The sequence below is a fragment of the Phyllobates terribilis genome, unplaced genomic scaffold (genome assembly GCF_046119375.1).
Source record: "Phyllobates terribilis strain yellow unplaced genomic scaffold, ASM4611937v1 Scaffold_2__4_contigs__length_985480577, whole genome shotgun sequence".
In the NCBI taxonomy this organism is placed as follows: Eukaryota; Metazoa; Chordata; class Amphibia; order Anura; family Dendrobatidae; genus Phyllobates; species Phyllobates terribilis.
Window position 1 is genome coordinate 982,323,574 of NW_027362762.1, and position 15,795 is coordinate 982,339,368.

At 55.6% G+C, this 15,795-nt stretch overlaps 1 protein-coding gene across 3 annotated transcripts in view; it reads right to left on the reverse strand.

Annotated features, from left to right (window-relative positions):
- The window catches only part of TRAPPC10 (trafficking protein particle complex subunit 10), a 66,378-nt gene that overhangs the window by 36,079 nt on the left and 14,504 nt on the right, over positions 1–15,795 (reverse strand). For 2 of the 3 annotated variants that reach the window (XM_073668805.1, XM_073668804.1), the window contains exons 2-18: positions 14,489–14,570; positions 13,091–13,226; positions 7,073–7,269; positions 6,791–6,986; positions 6,489–6,600; positions 6,045–6,292; positions 5,812–5,958; positions 5,476–5,590; positions 5,324–5,400; positions 5,150–5,241; positions 3,832–3,972; positions 3,551–3,663; positions 2,067–2,581; positions 1,494–1,635; positions 1,263–1,421; positions 753–961; positions 195–295 (exon numbers count right to left, since the gene is read on the reverse strand). In XM_073668805.1, coding sequence (XP_073524906.1) covers positions 195–295; positions 753–961; positions 1,263–1,421; positions 1,494–1,635; positions 2,067–2,581; positions 3,551–3,663; positions 3,832–3,972; positions 5,150–5,241; positions 5,324–5,400; positions 5,476–5,590; positions 5,812–5,958; positions 6,045–6,292; positions 6,489–6,600; positions 6,791–6,986; positions 7,073–7,269; positions 13,091–13,226; positions 14,489–14,570 — 2,782 coding nt within the window. The remainder of the gene's footprint in view (positions 1–194; positions 296–752; positions 962–1,262; positions 1,422–1,493; positions 1,636–2,066; positions 2,582–3,550; positions 3,664–3,831; positions 3,973–5,149; positions 5,242–5,323; positions 5,401–5,475; positions 5,591–5,811; positions 5,959–6,044; positions 6,293–6,488; positions 6,601–6,790; positions 6,987–7,072; positions 7,270–13,090; positions 13,227–14,488; positions 14,571–15,795) is intronic. The other variant, XM_073668806.1, reaches the window with a different exon arrangement.

The following is a 15,795-nucleotide window of genomic DNA, read 5'->3' on the forward strand; positions in this document are numbered from 1 at the left end:
CCCGTATAATAACACAGAGGAGCCGTCACCTCCCCGTATAATAACACAGAGGAGCCGTCACCTCCCCCGTATAATAACACACAGAGGAGCCGTCACCTCCCCCATATAATGACAAAGAGGAGCCGTCACCTCCCCCATATAATGACAAAGAGGAGCAGTCACCTCCCCCGAATAACAACACACAGAGCAGTCACCTGGTTCCGGAGGACAGCAGCGTGTGTTGAGCTTTCAGAGGAAGGTGGAACGTCAGGCTGATAATAGTGGAATATATCGACCACGGGCAGTCCACCGAAACCTAAGGAAAGATGAGCAATAGTAAACAGCAAGGACGCCGATGCTCCGCCCCCGGGTTTCCCCACTTCCCCCCTAGAGGAAGCGCCTCCGCTTAGCCTCCACCACACCCCAGAGGAAGACGCGCCTCTGCTTAGCTTCCACCACACCCCAGAGGACGCGCCTCCTCTTAGCCTCCACCACACCCGAGGAGGACGCGCCTCCGCTTAGCCTCCACCACACCCCAGAGGAGAACACCTTTGCTTATTTTTCTACCTCCCCAAAAGGACGCCTCAGCTCATCCTCCCAACTTCCCCAGAAGAGGACGCCACCGCTTATCCTCTCTCCCCTCCCCCAGAGGACGCCGCCTCTGCTTATCCCGGCCCCAGAGGAGGACACCTGTTTCCTCCACTCTCGCCCAGAGGAGGACACCTCCGTCCGCCGAGCACACCAAGCCATTGCTCCAGAGGAACACTCCGCACCCGCTGCTCTAGGATCCCGTCACTGGGGGAGCGGTGAGGATCCTTCCCTTTGCGAGGAACTTCTCCGTTCATTACACGTCCGGCCTCAGGGAGGAGACAGACCACATTGAGCTCAAACTCCATGACGTGGTACGGAGGGGCCAGAGGGAGGGAGATGCTGGTCACTTTATCAGAACTCTGTACACTGAGGGCACCGACTGACACTTCACCTGTAACATGAGACAGCAGCTGCCAGGAACTGTTAACCGAGGAAGAGCCGGGGGAGCAACGGCGCAGACACGCGGCGCCGGGGGAGCAACGGCGCAGACACGCGGCGCCGGGGGAGCAACGGCGCAGACACGCGGCGCCGGGGGAGCAACGGCGCAGACACGCGGCGCCGGGGGAGCAACGGCGCAGACAAGCGGCGCCGGGGGAGCAACGGCGCAGACACGCGGCGCCGGGGTTGCCATCCACTCCAGTATCAGAGCACTTCACTGGGCTCTGTACATGTGAGGTAGCAGCTGCACTCACCGTGGCTGTTCTGGTAGATTGAGACGGTGGTGCCCAGTCCCGGGGTGATGGGCATAGTGTCGGCATTACTCAGCTGCAGGGCGTCTCCACCTTTCACCCGATAATGTCCAGTTGTCACCGTAAACTTTAACTTCTGAGGGACTCCGGCAAGAAGGCAATCTGTGTGACAGAAGAGTACGGTGGGAGCGCTGCTCATGCTCGAGGCTCAGAGACCGCTGCCATCATACTCACCACTTAGCGGCTCCACCTTCAGCTGCGGCTCCTGGGAGTAAACATCGTATTGCACTATGGGGTATACGTGAGGGAGCAGCAACCGTACTGCTCCAAAGGACGCCGCCAGCTGGCGCAGGGTGTAGGTGCCCGGCTCCTGAGCCTAAACGTGGAGAGACACAGACATCAGGAGTGAAGACCCTGAAATATGGGCACGGCCGCCAGCGGAGTAAGGAGACGGAGGACCTACGGGGCACGGCCGCCAGCGGAGGATTTATGGGTGGGGGATAAAGGATTTCTGGGTGGGGGATAAAGGATTTCTGGGAGGGGGATAAAGGATTTATGGGAGGGGGATAAAGGATTTATGGGAGGGGGATAAAGGATTTATGGGTGGGGGATAAAGGATTTATGGGTGGGGGATAAAGGATTTATGGGGGGGAATAAAGGATTTATGGGAGGGAATAAAGGATTTATGGGAGGGAATCGCCAGCGTATGAAGGGAATAAAGGACGTACAGGGAGGGCAGGGGTATGGGGTAGTACACGCTTCAATTTGGGAGTGTGGCCTGAACTCTCACCAGAAGCCCCTCAGTACCTGGGTGTGGAAGGTCACATGGTTGAGTCCCGGCTGCAGGACCACGTTGTTGCAGCACAGGTTGTGGGCGCCATCGTCGAGGCTGAGACCAGAGAGTCTGTCCAGGGGAGATGAGGAGCCGGGGTCCTGCGGCCGCAGTAACATGTGCACATTCCTACAGATCACACCTGTGCTGACAAGGCTACTCTCTGACGGACTCTTCTCCTGCATCTCTGACAGCTCCAGGATGGCTGGGGGGGCTCGGACGCCCAGTGCAGTCTCAGGCGGAAAATGCACAGTGCCCCCTGCAGGTTTGTGGCGGGTCAGCCACTCGGCGGTTTTGCGGTAGCTGTTCTTGTCCAGACTGTAATGGAAATATCCTGAGAGATGCTGCAGGTGAAACGGCTCCGGCATCAAGCAGAGGAGTGTCAGCTCTATGGACAAGGACCCCCCGACATGGACAACCGCATTGGGGGGATCGAAGCGGAGAGACGTCAGCTGAGCAAACGAGCCGAACGGGAGGCTGATTGGGTCACCTGAGAAGAGGGAGAGGCATGAGCAGGCAGAAGAGGGAGAGGCATGAGCAGGCAGAAGAGGGAGAGGCATGAGCAGGCAGAAGAGGGAGAGGCATGAGCAGGCAGAAGAGGGAGAGGCATGAGCAGGCAGAAGAGGGAGAGGCATGAGCAGGCAGAAGAGGGAGAGGCATGAGCAGGCAGAAGAGGGAGAGGCATGAGCAGGCAGAAGAGGGAGAGGCATGAGCAGGCAGAAGAGGGAGAGGCATGAGCAGGCAGAAGAGGGAGAGGCATGAGCAGGCAGAAGAGGGAGAGGCATGAGCAGGCAGAAGAGGGAGAGGCATGAGCAGGCAGAAGAGGGAGAGGCATGAGCAGGCAGAAGAGGGAGAGGCATGAGCAGGCAGAAGAGGGAGAGGCATGAGCAGGCAGAAGAGGGAGAGGCATGAGCAGGCAGAAGAGGGAGAGGCATGAGCAGGCAGAAGAGGGAGAGGCATGAGCAGGCAGAAGAGGGAGAGGCATGAGCAGGCAGAAGAGGGAGAGGCATGAGCAGGCAGAAGAGGGAGAGGCATGAGCAGGCAGAAGAGGGAGAGGCATGAGCAGGCAGAAGAGGGAGAGGCATGAGCAGGCAGAAGAGGGAGAGGCATGAGCAGGCAGAAGAGGGAGAGGCATGAGCAGGCAGAAGAACCCGCGGCTGACCCCATGTGACCTCCCACTGAGACTTACCCTGCCTGTACCCCCCACCACCACACTGTACCCCTCCACCCTGCACCCCACCCTCCATCACAATGTACCCCCATCACTGTACCCCACCGTCCACCACACTGTACCCTCCCCCATCAGCACACTGTACCCCACCCTCCACCATACTGTACCCTCCCCCATCTCCACCACAGTGTACCCCACCCACCACCATACTGTACCCTCCCTCAACAACCCTCCACCACACTGTACACTCCCCCATCACCACACTGTACCCTCCCGTCATGTCTGTACCTCCATCATTGGGGCCCTGTGAGGAGAGGCTGAGGATCTCTTTCCCATATGTCAAGCGCTCGTCCTGGCGAAGGTTGTGATCAGTGGCCAGGAGACTGCAGGTCCTCAAGTATCTGGAGAAAAGTTAAGAAATAGGAGGCCACGAGCGGGATGGGAAGGCCGGGCCACGGCCACGAGCGGGATGGGGAGGCCGGGCCACGAGCGGGATGGGGAGGCCGGGCCACGAGCGGGATGGGGAGGCCGGGCCACGAGCGAGAAATGAACCAGATCAGAAAAGATACGGCTCAGTCTGTCCCAGCTGCTTCTGACATTCTGCCAGCTGCTTCTGGGTGTGGGTGAGGGGTAGAGCCCAACCCTCAGCCTGGTACATGCGGAGCGCCCCTTGTAGGTAGGGCTCAGCCTTCTGTGGCAGAGATTTCTTCCTGAGGAGAGAAAGTGAAGATCCAACCATCATAACCCATAGAAGGTGACATTCAGAAACCCTAAAGGTACATCACCCTAATGTTCTACTTAGGACACTAGTGACTCAAGAAGAGCGAGAGAGAAGAGAGCGAAGGGGGGAGCGAGAGAGAAGAGAGCGAAGGGGGGAGCGAGAGAGAAGAGAGCGAAGGGGGGAGCGAGAGAGAAGAGAGCGAAGGGGGGAGCGAGAGAGAAGAGAGCGAAGGGGGGAGCGAGAGAGAAGAGAGCGAAGGGGGGAGCGAGAGAGAAGAGAGCGAAGGGGGGAGCGAGAGAGAAGAGAGCGAAGGGGGGAGCGAGAGAGAAGAGAGCGAAGGGGGGAGCGAGAGAGAAGAGAGCGAAAGGGGGAGCGAGAGAGAAGAGAGCGAAAGGGGGAGCGAGAGAGAAGAGAGCGAAGGGGGGAGCGAGAGAGAAGAGAGCGAAGGGGGGAGCGAGAGAGAAGAGAGCGAAAGGGGGAGCGAGAGAGAAGAGAGCGAAGGGGGGAGCGAGAGAGAAGAGAGCGAAGGGGGGAGCGAGAGAGAAGAGAGCGAAGGGGGGAGCGAGAGAGAAGAGAGCGAAGGGGGGAGCGAGAGAGAAGAGAGCGAAGGGGGGAGCGAGAGAGAAGAGAGCGAAGGGGGGAGCGAGAGAGAAGAGAGCGAAGGGGGGAGCGAGAGAGAAGAGAGCGAAGGGGGGAGCGAGAGAGAAGAGAGCGAAGGGGGGAGCGAGAGAGAAGAGAGCGAAGGGGGGAGCGAGAGAGAAGAGAGCGAAGGGGGGAGCGAGAGAGAAGAGAGCGAAGGGGGGAGCGAGAGAGAAGAGAGCGAAGGGGGGAGCGAGAGAGAAGAGAGCGAAGGGGGGAGCGAGAGAGAAGAGAGCGAAGGGGGGAGCGAGAGAGAAGACAGCCAAAGGGGAGCGATCGAGAAGACAGCCAAAGGGGAGCGATCGAGAAGACAGCCAAAGGGGAGCGATCGAGAAGACAGCCAAAGGGGGTCTCGGCGGGTCGGAAATCAGCAGGTCGCGGGGGGGGGGGGGGGGGTATTACACAGCAGGTCGCGGGGGGGTATTACGCAGCAGGTCGCGGGGGGGTACTACGCAGCAGGTCGCGGGGGGGGGGGTACTAAGCAGCAGGTCGGCACTACTCAGCAGGTCGCGGGGCTCTTTACTTACATATAGAAGTCTGCCAGGTTTTTCCCCACCAGTTTGGCGGATCGGCTCCTCCCGATGCTGCTGTACATTTCTATGGTGGCGTGTGCTAGGTCCTGCAGAGAGATGGAGGGTGAGCCAATTAATGGGGTGTGGTGGGATGTGTTAGGTCGGGGTTCGGCCACCCAGTGCCCTCACCAGGTAATGCTTCTCGAAGGCCTCCTCTGAGGACAGCGCCTCCTGCAGCTTCTTGTAGGGACTTTGTGCCGTGTTCTCTGTGGAAGAAAGATCGGGTAAACACAATGGAGAGCAGAGGGGAAGAAACGCCACCGCGCACTCCAGACACTTACCAGTTTCCGGTCTTTCTGCTCCTAACCCAGCCAGTAAATCCACCGTCCTCTGCAGGTCCTCAGAGCACGGGCCGGACTCCAACACCAAACCACAGAGGGATCCCAGAGCCTGCAGCTAAAAGCACAAGGGTGTGGGCAGCAGAAGCAGGACCCTGCATGTGACAGGCAGAACTACAGTAGTACTTCAGTGCCCCCCACCTCAGACCGTTGCTCCGCCGCCGCTCCCCACGTCAGACCGTCCCTCCGCCGTCGCTCCCCACGTCAGACCATCGCCGCTCCCCGCGTCAGAAAGTCGCTCCGCCAAACCCCTTCCAGCGCCCACACCTCAACACCAACCTTCTCAGTGGCGTAGCTCCATAGCCCCACAGTGTGTGAGATATTGGCATCTATCTGAGCTCTTTCACAGCAGCCCTCGATCCTCTGCAAAACTTCCAGACAGCTCAAGAACACCCAACAGTCCAAAGCCCCTGGTGGGACAGCCACCTGCGGGGTCACACAAGAAGTACATGAGTAGTTAGCATATACGCCATCACGATGGTCTTGGTGCAGCTGGAAGCACCGGCGCTCACCTCCAGCAGTCGCAGCTCTTGCACACAGTTATGGAGGAGCTCCAGCGCCCGGCCCGCAACCTCCCAGGGCCGCTGCAGGAAGAGAAGCAGGGTGCACTGGCGAGAGAAGAGGTAACTCCGCAGCTCCAGCAGGTTGGCCCGACTTCGCTGAATCAAGTCTCTCTTCTCCATGTCAATGGGTTTCCTTAGTGCCAGACCGTCCCAGCTTTGCACTGGCTGACAAAAAGAACTGAGCCAGTTCGCCCCGTCTGGTAAGAAACATCACTGGGGTGAGTGCCAGGTTCATTAGGAAGTCCGGCAGACACTGACAATACCCACAGTACAGAACACCTGGGCAGGCAGAGCGACGGGGGCGCCACTGAGCATATCCAGTGTTTACAGGTACTACACAAACTGAAGACATAATAGATAAGGCAGAGCTCGGGCTGCTCCACGTCCACTCACCACCAGCACCAAAGTTTAGCACATACTGGGAGAAGAGGGCATCTAACTCATCATACTGGACCAGCGCGTCCTCAAACTGCTGCAGCATCTCAAAGACAAAAGCCAACTCCTCCTGCAACCAAGACATCAAAAGACAAGGCTGTGAGGGCGAGAGACTGCGGCTAAGAGCCCACCATCAACCACCATCCAGCCAAAGCAAAACAGCTAGTGTGGTGGGCGCGGATCTCTGGGGGTCTCCACAGAGATTACACACCCCTCACACCACTAGATATCAGAAGAGAATATGCAGACGTCACACCGACCTGCACCATGAAGTAGTCACAGAAGCTCCAGCCAGGCTCCGTCCTCTTCTCTCGGAGGGTTCTCATCTCGTCTTCAAAGTGTCCAAGATTTCGGGTGAAGGAAGTCAGGAGCAGCGTTCGCAGTTTGGACAGAAAGAGAGACCAAGACTCCTGGGAACGGGACGTGTCCTTCAGGGGGTCCACGAGCACCATGCACCTGCGGGAGTGAAAGGAAGATACCGACCCTGAAGCTGCAGCTACAGGAGGCAGCGTGACCCATGTCACAAGTCCCCGGATCCTCACCTGTCGCTCTGCTTGTTGCAGAAGTCGCTGCGGATCTTGTCGGCGATGGACGTTCGCGGTAAGATGTTGGTTTTGTTCTTTTTCTTGGCTTCGCTCTCCACAACCACAATCAGCCAGTCGGTGGTGCCATGAGAGCGCAAAGCATTCTGCCACTTGGTGATGTCATCCTTGGTGGTGGCTTTATACACTTCCGTGTCCTGAGAACAGTCATAGAGGTCACAGGTCAGGTTATATAATGCTTCACATGATGTCCCGGCCATATACATCACCAACTACACAGACTACGCTGAGCACAGGGTCCGGTGAATCCCACTGACTACCAACACCCTAAAGTGACAGCAAGCGACGTCCAGACAGCAGAGGACACGTGTACACACAAGGAATTGGTCATAGCAACATCTCATGCGCCACCCGCAGGGCCACAATGTCCACAAGTAACACCACCCCGTCCACCTGCATTTCACAGGACTGCCCCAGCAGCGCCCCGTCCACCAGCACCAGAACAACCCCATACATACAGATCCGACAGCCAGCTACGCAACAATACAAGCTGTACAAACCCCATATGTAGCCCCCCACCGCCTATACAACTCCTCAGCCGCCCCTCTATAGATGTGGGTGCGCAGTGTGGAGTCCTCTCACCTCGGCTACTCCGCTACATTCAGGCAGAAACTCGAAAAAGCTTCATATATAACACAAGACGTCACCAGACTCAGACGTCAAATACCAAGACCTCCCCTCTGACCTCACAACGCTCCACCAGATCCTGTGGGAATCTCCAATCCCACTACATTTGCAGGATCCCGCACCTCCCCCGCCTGTGGGAAACGCTTTTCATTACCAGACCACTCTCTGGACACAACAACCCAACCGTATTATTATTTATTATTATAGCGGCATTTATTGTATCTTATATAAAGACATCCTAGACTTCCCCTGGCTATAAAACATAAAATGACCCCTCTGCCACCCGCACGACCTCCTACGGTGCGTGCGTGGGGGGGGGGGGGGGGACAGACCTCCTACGGTGCGTGCGTGGGGGGGGGACAGACCTCCTACGGTGCGTGCGTGGGGGGGGACAGACCTCCTACGGTGCGTGCGTGGGGGGGGACAGACCTCCTACGGTGCGTGCGTGGGGGGGGACAGACCTCCTACGGTGCGTGCGTGGGGGGGGGACAGACCTCCTACGGTGCGTGCGTGGGGGGGGGGGACAGACCTCCTACGGTGCGTGCGTGGGGGGGGACAGACATCCTACGGTGCGTGCGTGGGGGGGGACAGACATCCTACGGTGCGTGCGTGGGGGGGGACAGACATCCTACGGTGCGTGCGTGGGGGGGGGGACAGACATCCTACGGTGCGTGCGTGGGGGGGGGGACAGACATCCTACGGTGCGTGCGTGGGGGGGGGGACAGACATCCTACGGTGCGTGCGTGGGGGGGGACAGACATCCTACGGTGCGTGCGTGGGGGGGGGACAGACATCCTACGGTGCGTGCGTGGGGGGGGGACAGACATCCTACGGTGCGTGCGTGGGGGGGGACAGACATCCTACGGTGCGTGCGTGGGGGGGGACAGACATCCTACGGTGCGTGCGTGGGGGGGGACAGACATCCTACGGTGCGTGCGTGGGGGGGGACAGACATCCTACGGTGCGTGCGTGGGGGGGGGACAGACATCCTACGGTGCGTGCGTGGGGGGGGACAGACATCCTACGGTGCGTGCGTGGGGGGGGGGACAGACATCCTACGGTGCGTGCGTGGGGGGGGACAGACATCCTACGGTGCGTGCGTAGGGGGGACAGACATCCTACGGTGCGTGCGTGGGGGGGGGGACAGACATCCTACGGTGCGTGCGTGGGGGGGGGACAGACATCCTACGGTGCGTGCGTGGGGGGGGGGGGACAGACATCCTACGGTGTGTGCATGGGGGGGGGGGACAGACATCCTACGGTGTGTGCGTGGGGGGGGACAGACATCCTACGGTGTGTGCGTGGGGGGGGACAGACATCCTACGGTGTGTGCGTGGGGGGGGCAGACATCCTACGGTGTGGGAAAGTATTGGGGGGGACCATCCTACTGTGTGTGGGAATGTATTGTGGGGACATCCTACTGTGTGTGGGAATGTATTGGGTGGGGCCATCCCACTGTGTTGGGGAATGTATTGGGGGGACATCCTACTGTGTTGGGGAACATCCTACTGTGTTGGGGAACATCCTACTGTGTTGGGGAACATCCTACTGTGTTGGGGAACATCCTACTGTGTTGTGGAACGTATTGGGGGAACATCCTACTGTGTTGGGGAACGTATTGGGGGGACATCCTACTGTGTTGGGGGGGACATCCTACTGTGTTGGGGAATGTATTGGGGGGACATCCTACTGTGTTGGGGAATGTATTGGGGGGACATCATACTGTGTTGGGGAATGTATTGGGGGGACATCATACTGTATGTGGGGGGACATCATACTGTGTTGGGGAATGTATTGGGGGGACATCATACTGTGTTGGGGAATGTATTGGGGGGACATCATACTGTGTTGGGGAATGTATTGGGGGGACATCATACTGTATGTGGGGGGACATCATACTGTGTTGGGGAATGTATTGGGGGGACATCATACTGTGTTGGGGAATGTATTGGGGGGACATCATACTGTATGTGGGGGGACATCATACTGTGTTGGGGAATGTATTGGGGGACATCATACTGTATGTGGGAATGTATTGGGGGGACATCATACTGTATGTGGGCGTACATCATACTGTGTTGGGGAATATATTGGGGGGACATCATACTGTATGTGGGCGTACATCATACTGTGTTGGGGAATATATTGGGGGGACATCATACTGTATGTGGGAATGTATTGGGGGGACATCATACTGTATGTGGGCGTACATCATACTGTGTTGGGGAATATATTGGGGGGACATCATACTGTATGTGGGGGTACATCATACTGTGTTGGGGAATGTATTGGGGGGACATCATACTGTATGTGGGAATGTATTGGGGGGTCATCATACTCTGTTGGGGAATGTATTGGGGGACATCATACTGTATGTGGGGGGACATCATACTGTGTTGGGGAATGTATTGGGGGGACATCATACTGTGTTGGGGAATGTATTGGGGGGACATCATACTGTGTTGGGGGGACATCGGAATGTATTGGGGGGACATCATACTGTATGTGGGGGGACATCATACTGTATGTGGGGGGACATCATACTGTATGTGGTGGGACATCATACTGTGTTGGGGAATGTATTGGGGGGACATCATACTGTGTTGGGGAATGTATTGGGGGGACATCATACTGTATGTGGGAATGTATTGGGGGGACATCATACTCTGTTGGGGAACATCATACTGTATGTGGGGGTACATCATACTGTGTTGGGGAATGTATTGGGGGGACATCATACTGTATGTGGGAATGTATTGGGGGGTCATCATACTCTGTTGGGGAATGTATTGGGGGACATCATACTGTATGTGGGGGGACATCATACTGTGTTGGGGAATGTACTGGGGGGACATCATACTGTGTTGGGGAATGTATTGGGGGGACATCATACTGTGTTGGGGGGACATCGGAATGTATTGGGGGGACATCATACTGTATGTGGGGGGACATCATACTGTATGTGGGGGACATCATACTGTATGTGGTGGGACATCATACTGTGTTGGGGAATGTATTGGGGGGACATCATACTGTGTTGGGGAATGTATTGGGGGGACATCATACTGTATGTGGGAATGTATTGGGGGGACATCATACTCTGTTGGGGAACATCATACTGTATGTGGGGGGACATCATACTGTGTTGGGGAATGTATTGGGAGGACATCATACTGTGTTGGGGGGACATCGGAATGTATTGGGGGGACATCGGAATGTATTGGGGGGACATCATACTGTATGTGGGGGGACATCATACTGTGCTGGGGAATGTATTGGGAGGACATCATACTGTGTTGGGGGGACATCGGAATGTATTGGGGGGACATCGGAATGTATTGGGGGGACATCATACTGTATGTGGGGGGACATCATACTGTGTTGGGGGGACATCATACTGTGTTGGGGGGACATCATACTGTATGTGGGGGGACATCATACTGTATGTGGGCGTACATCATACTGTATGTGGGCGTACATCATACTGTATGTGGGCGTACATCATACTGTGCTGGGGAATGTATTGGGGGGACATCATACTGCATGTGGTGGGACATACTGTGTTGGGGAATGTATTGGGGGGACATCATACTGTGTTGGGGAATGTATTGGGGGGACATCCTACTGTGTTGGGGAATGTATTGGGGGGACATCCTACTGTGTTGGGGAATGTATTGGGGGGACATCCTACTGTGTTGGGGAATGTATTGGGGGGACATCATACTGTATGTGGGGGGACATCCTACTGTGTTGGGGAATGTATTGGGGGACATCATATTGTATGTGGGAATGTATTGGGGGGACATCATACTGTATGTGGGCGTACATCATACTGTGTTGGGGAATATATTGGGGGGACATCATACTGTATGTGGGAATGTATTGGGGGGACATCATACTGTATGTGGGCGTACATCATACTGTGTTGGGGAATATATTGGGGGGACATCATACTGTATGTGGGGGTACATCATACTGTATGTGGGAATGTATTGGGGGGACATCATACTCTGTTGGGGAATGTATTGGGGGGACATCATACTGTATGTGGGGGGACATCATACTGTGTTGGGGAATGTATTGGGGGACATCATACTGTGTTGGGGAATGTATTGGGGGGACATCATACTGTATGTGGGCGTACATCATACTGTGCTGGGGAATGTATTGGGGGGACATCATACTGTATGTGGGGGGACATACTGTGTTGGGGAATGTATTGGGGGGACATCATACTGTGTTGGGGAATGTATTGGGGAGACATCATACTGTATTGGGGAATGTATTGGGGAGACATCATACTGTGTTGGGGAATGTATTGGGGGGACATCATACTGTGTTGGGGAATGTATTGGGGGGACATCATACTGTGTTGGGGAATGTATTGGGGGGACATCATACTGTGTTGGGGAATGTATTGGGGGACATCATACTGTATGTGGGGGGACATCATACTGTGTGTTGGGGAATGTATTGGGGGGGACATCATACTGTGTTGGGGAATGTATTGGGGGGACATCATACTGTATGTGGGGGGACATCATACTGTGTGTTGGGGAATGTATTGGGGGGACATCATACTGTGTTGGGGAATGTATTGGGGGGACATCATACTGTGTTGGGGAATGTATTGGGGGGACATCATACTGTATGTGGGCGTACATCATACTGTGTTGGGGAATATATTGGGGGGACATCATACTGTATGTGGGGGTACATCATACTGTGTGGAAGGACCTGTTGATCAAGATACAAGTGCTGAATAACAGTGGCAGATGAGTTATAAAAGCAGTAAAATCACGTGGTTCTGATTGGCCGTCACTGGAAAGACACCGGTGACAAATTCAGCCCCGTAACCAATATCGGCAGCCGTGAAGCCCCAGACTCAGTTCTGCTCAATATTAAGTGACAATTTTATATTAATTGTATTATAATTAATAATAATATGGAGCAGAATTCATTTCAGCGTCTTGGTTCGGCCTCCACAACAGTTGGGGTCTCGCATGTGGCCCCTTGGGAAAATTAATTCCCCCCTCCAGGTTTCGAGCCTTATTGGGCCTCACTTAACCCTACAAAGCACAGCTGCATTTTAGGATTGTGCACCATTATGGGTAAAAAAACAAGTCAGCCCGGAGCGGGCGGGGGGAAAGCGGACCTCATAGTGAACACCGCCAAACCCACCGAGTGAATCTTCTGACTGCCAGGACTACAGTTAGCACGGTGTTGCACCGCATTATTACGTTGTTTGGGGTCTCCTCATTACTGGGAAGCCCGTTACCCTTTGACCAGTGACCCCAGCCACCCACCACAGAGGAAGCGGAGAATACTGACACAGCACTCGGTCCAATAGATGTGTAGGAACGGGAAAGTCAGCAGCGCTTTGTTCCCTTCTTTAGGCAGAAGTTCTTCCTTAAACTGGACAAAGTTGGACTCCAAGTAGATCATCTTCGGAGCACGGCCATAAGCCCTGGAGAGGAGAAGAAGAAATGATTACTAAGAATGACCCTACGGCCCAGAGACCTCCAACTGCCTCAAATCCTGCAGCCCCGAGACTGGCACCCAACCCCAAACCTGGTAAACCAGGACCGCCACCTACCCCATACCCTGCAGCCCCGAGACTGGCACCCAACCCCAAACCTTGTAAACCGGGACCACCACCTACCCCATACCCTGCAGCCCCGAGACTGGCACCCAACCCCAAACCTTGTAAACCGGGACCGCCACCTACCCCATACCCTGCAGCCCCGGGACTGGCACCCAACCCCAAACCTTGTAAACCGGGACCGCCACCTACCCCATACCCTGCAGCCCCGAGACTGGCACCCAACCCCAAACCTTGTAAACCGGGACCACCACCTACCCCATACCCTGCAGCCCCGAGACTGGCACCCAACCCCAAACCTTGTAAACCGGGACCGCCACCTACCCCATACCCTGCAGCCCCGGGACTGGCACCCAACCCCAAACCTTGTAAACCGGGACAGCCACCTACCCCATACCCTGCAGCCCCGAGACTGGCACCCAACCCCAAACCTTGTAAACCGGGACCGCCACCTACCCCATACCCTGCAGCCCCGAGACTGGTACCCAACCCCAAACCTGGTAAACCGGGACCGCCACCTACCCCAAGTCCTGCAGCCCCGGGACTGGCACCCAACCCCAAACCTTGTAAACCGGGACCGCCACCTACCCCATACCCTGCAGCCCCGAGACTGGCACCCAACCCCAAACCTGGTAAACCGGGACCGCCACCTACCCCATAACCTGCAGCCCCGAGACTGACATCCAACCCCAAACCTTGTAAACCGGTACCACCACCTACCCCATACCCTGCAGCCCCGAGACTGGCACCCAACCCCAAACCTTGTAAACCGGGACCGCCACCTACCCCATACCCTGCAGCCCCGAGACTGGCACCCAACCCCAAACCTTGTAAACCGGGACAGCCACCATCCCCATACTCTGCAGCCCCGGGACTGGCACCCAACCCCAAACCTTGTAAACCGGGACCGCCACCTACACAATAACCTGCATCCCTGGGACTGCCACCCATGCCAAACCCTGCGGCCCCATGGGACCACAACCCAACTTTAATCCTTGTAAACCAGGAGCGCCTCCCGCCCCATACCTTGCGGCCCCGAGTCATACAGCGTTATAATGTGGATGAGATAGACCCCGATACAATCAGCTTGAGAAGGAAACTAATTACCAATAAATGTCTCCTCTCACCTCCGCCACTCCATGGCGTCCCGCGGCAGCTGCTGGGTCAGGGTAGAATAAACTGCAGTGAACAGACTCTGGTCTCCAGCACCTGAAGGAACCAGATTCAGGTCAGAACTCAATCCCCTTAACAGATACACACACATAGTAAGAACAACTGGGGAGAGAATAAGAACAACGAGGTTACATAAGTCTGCACACCCCTCCACTAATACTTTGCTCCAATCTCCTGTGAGTTTCTAGCAGCCTTCGGTCTTTTTGGGTCAAGGTCTACCAGCACGGCACATCTAGAATTGGAGATCTTTGCCGGCTCTTCCATGCAGCTGCTCCACATCTGTCAGATCGCGGGGACATCTCCAATATACAGCGCCCTCTTCAGGTCACCAGATTGTCCCTTGGGGTTCAGGTCTGGGCTTGAGCTGGGCCAAACCAGAACTTCCATCTTGTTTTGGAGAAGCCGTTCTTTTGGTGATTTGGAGGTCACTTAGGGTTATTGTTGTGCTGAAAGGTGCCATTCCTCCTCATCTTCAGCTTTTTAGCAGAGGTCGGAAGGTTTTGTTACAAACTGACTGATTTTTGGAACTGTCCATAATTCCTTCCAAATTGACTAAAGCCTCAGTTCCAGCTGCAGAAACACTGTCTCAAAGGACAATCCTGCCTTCCACCATGTCTCACTGTGGGGATGGTGATCTTCTGGTGATGACCGGTGTCGGCTTTACACGTTTTGGAATTATAGCCATAGAGTTCCCTCTCGGTCTCATCAGACAGAACACGTTTCCTGCTTCTGGCAGACGTGATGGAGGTTTTGGCAGAACATCGCCGGCCTGGATGGGGTTTTTTTTGTAAGAAAAGGCTTCCATCTTGTCACCCAAGAGGCTGGACATATGAGGAATATGGGAGATTGTGGTCAACCGCAGGACACAACCGGGACTGGCCAAAAATTCCTGCAGCTCCTTTAATGTTGCTGTCGGCCTCTTGCAGCCTCCAGATTCAATTTCCTTCTGGTCTTTTCATCGATTTTTGGTGGACATCCAGTTCTGGGTAATGTCACCGTGGTGTCAGGTTTCAGACGCTTCCAGTAACATAGTAACGTAGGTTGAATAAAGATCTCGGTCCATCAAGTTCAACCTTTCTCCCCTAATTGTCCTCCCTACACTTAAAAGGACTGATTCTGGCACCAGTGGGATTGAAGCCCACACCTAGTGCATTAGCAACTCAGCCATGTTAGCGTTTAACTAAGCGCTCCGTGGATTCAAACTCATGACCTCCTGTTCACAAGACAGGCACATTAACCCAGTAAGCCACAGGACGTCTCC